Genomic DNA, 9,208 nt, shown 5'->3' with positions numbered 1-9,208 from the left:
TTTATTGGTTTACTGACAGTCATAACTGCCTTGATAAGGGTCATGTCAGGTGAAAGAATTTATCTATGAATCAGTTCTGATTATGTCTCCAGATAAATGATAATTCCGTCAGTTTATATGAGTGTGACGAATGAGGCTATTGAGCCGCCAGAGAAAGCCCTTGCTGAATGCTGACATGGACTGTTGCTTTGTTTGTTACTTCCTGCCTTGCATCAATATTTATAGCCATAAATTTCCATTGCTACTTTGCGAAGAACTACCTTGAGGGTTTTTTTTTTTCATCGCCTGTTTATTGTTTTATTGTTATGATCATTGTGTTTTCCTTATTGGATTTCTGTCTTTTGGATTACTGTTTTTGCTCTGGTGGCCTGGTTGGGCTGATTACTTATCTCTGTTTACCCTGCCTGCCTTATCGACTATGTCTCTGCCTAATATATTGTTTTTGTTTGTCCTAGTCTCCATGTCGAGTCTATCACGATGAGTCATCTCATGTGCCTTAAAATGTACTTAGGTTTTATTGGAGCACGCCCATTAACATATTATGAGACACACCCCACACTATATATATATATATATATATATATATATATACACTTCAAAATGTTGAAGTGTTCTTCACAAAACGCAGGCATAAAGGAAGGACACAGCAGTTTCTTTCTTTTCATTAAATATTACCAATTGAGGTAAGTGAAAGTGCTGCATCGAACATGTTGCTTTAACACAGCTTATTGCAACATTTCCTCCTAATTAACTCATTTAACAAAGTAGATTCCAAGTAAACTCAGTTGAGAATTTCTTAAATCATTTTCAGGCAAACAATGAATAGTCAGGATGAAGAGAGGTATAGTATTTAGTTATGTTTTGTGCATGTTTGTGTGTTTTGGCAATTTGAGCATTAAAATATCAAGTGTCTGTATCTGGGATAAATAAAATATCTGCCTTGAAATTAGCAAGATACATTTTTTTTATTTTTTTGCATGTTATTTCTTCCACACAGTACTGTGGTGGTAAAATATGTTGTTTCGTAACATGATAGCTCAGAATAAATGACAGTTATCTTGTGTTTATTGTACATTCACTGTTGCACCTGTATCTAAATCTACAGTAATCAATAATCTAAATCTAATAATGCCTGTTTGTTTCTCTCTTTTGATTATTCAATTATAAGATCATTTTCAGAGTCACAGACTCACGGAGCATTCCACAATTATTTGACTGAGTCTGTTCAGCCTTTGATTGAGTTGATTGACTCTCTGAGGTTGATTGGCATTGAAAAGGATATGGATCTACCATCAATTGCAGTGGTAGGAGATCAGAGTTCTGGAAAGAGCTCTGTTTTGGAGGCACTCTCTGGGGTGGCTTTACCTCGAGGAAGTGGTAAGCCTTTGAAAATGTTATCTTATTTTAGCATCTTGTGACAAAATGAGAATTACAAAAGCTATTTATTGCAGTGGTGCACCATTTTTGGTCCCCCAGTTCTAAAGAGATAGAGATAATTATATACGCACAACATTGCTTTCTTTTCCTTGAATCTGATTGGTTGAGAGGTCTTCTCACCCATGAGATATTCACCAAATATTTGTATCCGCCAATCCATAACATTACAGTGAGTGTAATGGCGGATGCCCAAATCCTCTGTAATTTTATAAATAATGCTGTTTTGTGTCACAGTACACTGTTAGACATTTCTAATTTCTACATATACCACAGTATAATACTGCAAATTCGATTTACAGAAAGTAACTCATACACGTGTGATATCGCTTTATATCACCATGGCTTCGAATACCTTCTGCATTACCCTAACCCTATGGCTGTCTCCATGCTGTATTAAATTTGATTTCACATGGGAACAAGTGTCCAATAACTTATATACAGTGAGCCCACAACTGTTATTTGATCATCTATTAACTCTTTCCCCACCATTGACGAGTTATCTCATAATTTAAAAGACAACACTTCTCTGCCAAAGAGGACTTTTCACAGCATTTTGTGTTTTCACTGTTATATACTTTACATTTACATTTATTCATTTAGCTGACGCTTTTATCCAAAGCGACTTACAATTGCTATATATGTCAGAGGTCGCACACCTCTGGAGCAACTAGGGGTTAAGCGTCTTGCTCAGGGACACATTGGTGTCACACAGTGGATTCGAACCCGGGTCTCTCACGCCAAAGGCATGTGTCTTACCCACTGCGCCAACACCACCCCACAATACTATACTTGGGGGCACTATTACACATCTACTGAACAAGTACAAAACCTACCGAACAAAAACACACATGAACAGTATGGAGAAACGAGTGATCTCTTATGTAAACAGATGCATATGAAAAATAATGTGATCATCAGCAAAAGACAGCATATAAATGAAAACAGCATAATACAGAGTAAAATGTTGATCCAGGAAGTGGTATATATCTGCGCACGCTTTGGAGGTATAGATTTACTGGATTTATGCCTTTACAATTGTACTAAATATTATCCAGATCTAGTTTTTGATAAAAAACTTTTTTTGTTTTCTCATGTTTTTTAGCTCAAAATTATGCAATTTTATCTAACGTTAACTTATTCTGCCTTACTAGATTCTACCTAGATTCTTACAGAGCATACTAATACTCTAATGAGAGTTAGTTGGCATGTAGTTGTAAAGTTATAGTCGATTGATTAAGGGGACCAACAAATGTAACCATAAAACATTTCATTTGCATTTTTTTTTTAAATATATGTATTTTTGTGCATTGTTTTGACAATAAAATAATGTTCAGTTTTTAGCAGCAATTTACCAATAGGCCTGAGTAGAAAGGTTTATTATATATGTAATAGCAGCCATTTTTATATATTAGCCTACCATTTGTATTGCCATAGTTTAACTGCAAATATGAAACTATAATTGCTATAATGAAACTGTTAAATTTGTGGTTACTGTAGCTTTACTACACATAGAATAATTATGGTTACTATAGTGAGAGAATAGTAATTTGTGAAAACTGTAATTTTTACTGCAAATACCCTAGTTAAACTGGTTACTATAGTGAAAACATGGTTAATTTAATGAGTTAACACATACACATGCGAGTTCACGCATGCTAAAAACTATACAGTGTTGAAAAGGTTACTTTGGAAATGTAATAGGTTACAGATTATAAATTGCCCTATTTAAAATGTAATAGTGTAACTTTATCAATTACCTTATTAAAGTAATGTAACTGATTACTTTTGATGACTTTTTGATTACTTTTCAAAATTTCTAATGATTTGTTTGCAACTGTTAATCATTTTCAAACATTTGCACCATGCAGAGTTAACCTTACTGTAGTGCTCAACACTGTTAGACATTCACAATCCTTCATCACTTGAATTAAGATGATCAAATTTGAACACATCCACCACAAAATCAGAATTTAGTACCGCCTTTTACTATGAGATTGATGTGAAGTTCAATGCAGATTTAAAATCATATGAAATAGTTTACTGATACTCTTTTTGAAACCAAAACTTTACATAATTACATGAAACACTGCATCTAACAATGGTTTGGAGGAAAATAGCTGATTAAAAAATAATAATAAATAAAAGCACATACATCAACTCAAATACAGTTATCAAATAAGCATGTGTCCTATTCTGTGTACTAAACTCCTGAAACATTGGTGTACTTTTGAAACATTGGTGTCTCTTTGTATATGACATGATGATAGTTTTCTCAAAATAAGTCAAATGCTCATGAAGTGTCTCAGAACAGTTCTAGAGATTATGTTTATGTGTTCATGTACTCATATGTTTGTGCCAATTCGTCCTTCACTGCTCCTATAGTACAGCTGTCCTGGCTTGCACCCTCAGCCAGAAGATAATATAATTGGCTTCAGCTTATTTTTTAATGCATTTACTTTCAATATCCATATTATTTATTGCAATATTTAGTGCCTTACAGTTCACAATATAGCCTTTGTCACAATGAACGGATCTTTTTTTACTGTTCATAGAGTTAAGAGAGAAATTGGGAAATATGCTTTCCGTGTTAGAGTCCCTCGTGATTGGAACAGTCTTCCTGCATCCATTTGCTCGCTTAGATCTTTTCCTCTGTTCCGAACTGCTTTGTTAACACATCTGCAGAATACTTGTCTATGTTTTTAGCATTTCAAATTTGGCACACAGCAAAAAAATTTGAGTGAAATTAACTCTGCTGGGAGTACATGTGAGACCACACTCAAGAGTGTGAAAGTGTTAAAATAGTAGTGTTAAATTACCACTGAAGCACAGTTAAAGTTAATGAGATAATTAAGTGATTAATTGAGTGATGATTGAACATTATTGACGAGACCTGATGTTAACATACAGAATCAACAAATACAAAAATCACTATTTTAATGATGTCACCATTATAGTGGTCAGTGTTTGCTTTAGTTGGGCTCTTGACCCCTAAAACGTTAAAGTAAGATTTTATTTGGCTGCTAATGGACAAACTGATGGACAAGCAAAGACTATTTTTACTCCTGGATTACCGAGTTAAAGATACATTGTTGATTATTGCAGCCCTCTGATTCTTCAACAAAGTATTTCCAGCATTTTAAATAGAATCGGAGGAATTTCTTAAAAATTGTTTGTTCAAAATTTTTTCAAAAGAGTCTTTCAGTTAGACATGGAAACATCAAGAATCAACCTGTGAATCTCAACAATGGTGAAAATCAAAAAAGCATGTTGCAGTGCATTCTGGGTGCCACCTATCAAAATTCATCCATGGCTCCCATTATGCATTGCGGCATGAATAAATTATTATCTGTATTGTTTCAGTAATTTAATTTATTCTTATTATTCTATTTTTGTTTTTTATGTTTCTTTTAGTAGTTTGTTTTCTAATGTTTAGAGTTGTTCTGTTTTTCTGAATATGCTGTTTGTCACCGTTGTTGAGATTCCTACACTATTTTTTGATGTATGTGTGTGGCTAAAACAAGGTTTTTTTATTATCAGAACAACTTTCAAGAAATCCTATTAAATAGCGGGTACTGTACAATCACAGGGTTGTTATAATCAATGAGGTCAATCAAATCTGTTTAGGCTTTAATTCAGTTTGGTGATTCAGGTCAAATGCTCATGTTTTGATTTTTTTCTTGCCTGTTTGTTATAGTTCTGTTGTAACAGCCAAACCGAATCTGACTTTTAAAATGTAAGGCTCAAGAGCCCAACTAAAGCAAACACTGACCACTATAATGGTGACACCATTAAAATAGTGATTTTCGTCTTTGTTGATTCTGCATGTTAACATCAGGTCTTGTCAATAATGGTCAATCATCACTCAATTAATCACTGAATTATCTCATTAACTTTAACTCAGCTTCAGTGTTAATTTAACACTCCTATTTTAACACTTTCACACTCTTGAGTGTGGTCTCACATGTACTCCCAGCAGAGTTAATTTCACTCTGGATTTTTTGCTGTGCATCAATATGTGTCATGCTATGTTTGTGTGTATATATGAATGTGCTTATGCATATATACATTCATATATAGTGATGTTAACTTGTCAGTTTTATTTGGGATTATTGTGTTATATGCAATATGTTGTATCAGTTGTTCTCCAACATCTCACATGAAATACCCCTCTTAAAACGCTTGACTTTTACTGAGTCCTAGATTAAAAAGGTTTTATAAAATGTGTTTAGTGGTATACATACCACAGTTTGGGAACCACTGTGGTTTCTTTTATTCCATCTAAGATGGGTGGTGATAATGAGAGCTGTTGTGTGTGTGCATGCGGACATGCGCGTGCGTGCATGTCCGTAATGGTGCGTGTGAATGTGTGTGAGTGTGTGCGCTAAGTTCTTTTTTTCTTTTTTCTTTTTTCTGTTTCGATTGTAAATTCGATCTGTTTGAAGCGTGTATCTGAAAGAACTGGAAAGAGCGATCTTTCTCTGATTATCATGGCGACTACTAGTAAGCGTTTAGACAATGTGTGCATCAGTGTCGGCATTATTTGACACCTGATGACACACACAATCTTTGCGCCATTTGTTTGGGTAAAGAGCACGCATGCGATGTCTTTGAGGAGGCAATATGCATGAACTGTGAGTGTTTTTTCAAGAAAAACACTTGTTTATCTTTCTTCCGGGGGGGGGGGGGGCAGTTATCTGCTTCCCATGGTTCAGGACCTGTCGATGCTGAAGCACGGAGGAGAATGAGCTCGTGAGAATACTGGTGGATCTGTCTGAATGTGAAGAGGGATTTTTCCTTTCGCACTCGTAATGGCGGTGGACAAGAGAGAGCCTTGGGAGGATGATATTATATTTTTAACACTATCTGATACTGAGGTTAGTGCATTGCTGGGTTTTTACCCAGCAAAAGCAAGAGATATTTGAGAATGGTGAAGAAGCTGAGGCTGAGCCTTCTCAATTCTCCTGCTATGCGTATGTAGAGCTGTTAGAGGTTATGGATCGCGCCACGGCAAAGTTGGACTAACAAGATGACGATGTAAGGCCACTAAAAAAAAAAAACCCTCGATGAGCGTTATCTTTCTGACCATAGTCATTCAGCTCAGGTGATCCTTCCATTTCTGCATACAGATATCAAAATAAATGAAAGAGGCCGTTTTATTCTCGCATCCATCGGTTTCGGCATAAGAGTAAATCTGCCGACATCGAGGTGATGCGCGAAAGCGGCTATGAGAGGATGCCCCCTGTAGAAAGAGCTAAAAACTTCAGGGGAGGCATCCTCTCTTAACCCTCTGGAGTCTAAGGGTATTTTTGGGGCCTGAATAAGTTTTGTCATGCCTTGACATTAGTGCTTTTTTCAGTTTTTTATGCACATCTAAATGGCTAAAGTTTAGTCTCACTGTAATCAGCACAAACTGGGCTATACTAATATGTGAGCAGCATGTATGTACATCATTGTATTTTTGAGAAAAAAAATGTTATGCATGGTTAGTGAAAAACTAAAAATGTTTAACCACTTGAATAAGGCCATTAAACACATACAGAACATTGGTTCCCAGGACTTTTGACAACTGGAGCTTGTAGATTTTTTTCTTTCTAAATGATGTGAAAATCATCTTGTTTACTCACTCACAGAAAACAATATATTGATTTAAATTTTCTAAGACACGTTTTGTTGGTAAAAGTCATTTGTGAGTAGGCGTCACACCTGAGAAGACAAAGACTCGCATAATGAGCTGCATAATGAGCTGCATAATGAGCCTTTCAGTCAGGTTTGTCACTGAGAGGGAGGAGTTACAAAAAAGAATGTGAGCACAAAATAAATGTATATAATTTTATGTTTGTAGATTATTTAGAATATATTTAATTATCCCACAACATCATTTAATCTCCACTTGGGAGTGCAGTTAAACAGTTTATTAGGAACAATCAAAGCTGACTTTGAAACTGAATTTTTTGCATCATTACTCCAGTCACACAATCCTTCAGAAATCATTTTAACAATCTTATTTTTTACAAAAAAACATTTATAGTTATTATTATCATTATTATTGTTATTATTATTAATGTTGAATATTTTTGCTTTCTTTAGGGGGGATAAATTGAAAGAACAGAATTGTTTGTTACATTTGCTACAGTTACATTTATTTGTTACATTTATATTATTTACATCAAGCTTTTGAATGGTAAAGTATTGTAGGCTATATTGTTATTGAAACTTCATAATATTTCACTTGATTATACATTTAGTCAGGAATTATAGTTTGGATAAAGTCTTTGGAAAAAGTCTAACTAGTAAAATGTACGTTATGTGAAAACTAGTACAAGTATATAAATAAATAAAAAGAGACTTAGGCCCAATCCCAATTCTATTTTCATACCCCTTCCCCTTCCCCTTCCCCTACCCCTCCGCCTACCCCTTCCCCTTGTCCCTTAAAACAAAGTGTCAAGGGGTAGGGGAGAAGATATTCCCCTAAGGATTGGGACACCACTACTATGACGTCACACGTCATCAGGGTTCGTCGTCTAGCTCTTACAGTACACACGTATACTGGTGTGCTGGTGTGCAATAGAGCCTTTAATTATTGTTCTGTATTATGAGCTGCTTACTGACACACACACATATCGGAAATCGCGCAGTTCACACATCCAGGAGAAAATAAAATTGTCAACGCTGCCCCACGACTTTTATTAAATACAGTTTAAATACTGAATCGCTACATTATATTTTCCAGCGACGAGAGGATACAATCACTGTTTTTAAGTAAACTCACTCAAAAAAGATAAATGAACAGATGCGAATAAACGCAACCTCCATTTCTCTCTCTCTCTCTCTCTCTCTCTCTTGAATAGGCAATATTTGAGAAAATGGTTTAGCGATCTCTAACTATTGCGGGGATTAGTCTACGTCAGTTATCACCCTGATCAGACATATGTTGTGGCACTATCATGCAGTCTGTAATGATATGACGTTAGCAAATATCAGCGATTTTTTTGCAAACATTTCTTTGAGTAACATGACCGTTAATATGAACTCACAATTGAATGTAACATAAAACAAATGATTACTTTTCGTTAAAATCTTTATTTATGCCAAAAAAAAAAGTTTACATTTATGTGTCTTTTTGTTCGCTGAAGCAGCCATGTTGCCAAGATAATTCTTACCCCTTCATTTGAAGTGTGGTCCCAAAAAATCTTAGTTTGAAGGGCTATCTGGCCCTTCCCCTTACCCCTACCCCTCCAACCAAAAGAGAATCGAGACAGCCCTACCCCTTCATGTGAACGCGCGAAACGGAGGGGTAGGTGAAAGGGGAAGGGCTAAGGGGTAGAATTGGGTTTGGGCCTTACTCATGTTTATGATCTCTGCTGAATAAAAGTGATTCATTCTTTTTTTCTGAGGAAATCCAAATCTCAAATCCTCAACCACATCACATCTTTTTGGGGTGAATTATGTCTTATTCCTCTCATTGCGAAGCAAACAGTAAAATAAAATGAACTTGAAGAACAGTCTTGCTGTGTTGTCTTCTGTTGTGTGGGCGCTTTCAAGCCGCACACTTCAGTGAAACATTAGAATCTGAATAGGGCGCTCAGCGCGGGGGCGTGGTCACATTAGAAGATAATGAAGGGAAACGGACATCGCATTGTTTTCATATGGATTACTTTATCACAGAATATTTGTTTTTGGCAGCACTTGTTTAGTTTAAAAGTAGTCATGGCTTTCTGTTGATATATCTCTCATGTCTCTTCATTGAGTATTCACTGAGTTACAGTTCATT

The 9,208-nt window shown here is 35.6% G+C and overlaps 1 protein-coding gene across 1 annotated transcript in view; it reads left to right on the top strand.

The window, feature by feature from the left end:
• The first annotated feature begins 619 nt into the window (after positions 1-619).
• The window catches only part of mxf (myxovirus (influenza virus) resistance F), a 33,517-nt gene continuing 24,928 nt past the window's right edge, over positions 620-9,208 (top strand). Inside the window, exons 1-3 of the mRNA XM_059533598.1 lie at positions 620-683; positions 812-841; positions 1,169-1,377. Coding sequence (XP_059389581.1) covers positions 819-841; positions 1,169-1,377 — 232 coding nt within the window. The 5' untranslated portion in view covers positions 620-683; positions 812-818. The remainder of the gene's footprint in view (positions 684-811; positions 842-1,168; positions 1,378-9,208) is intronic.

This window comes from Carassius carassius, chromosome 41, assembly GCF_963082965.1.
Source record: "Carassius carassius chromosome 41, fCarCar2.1, whole genome shotgun sequence".
Classification (NCBI taxonomy): domain Eukaryota; kingdom Metazoa; phylum Chordata; class Actinopteri; order Cypriniformes; family Cyprinidae; genus Carassius; species Carassius carassius.
Note: the sequence above shows the minus strand (reverse complement) of the source record. Positions and strands in the feature narration are given on the sequence as shown.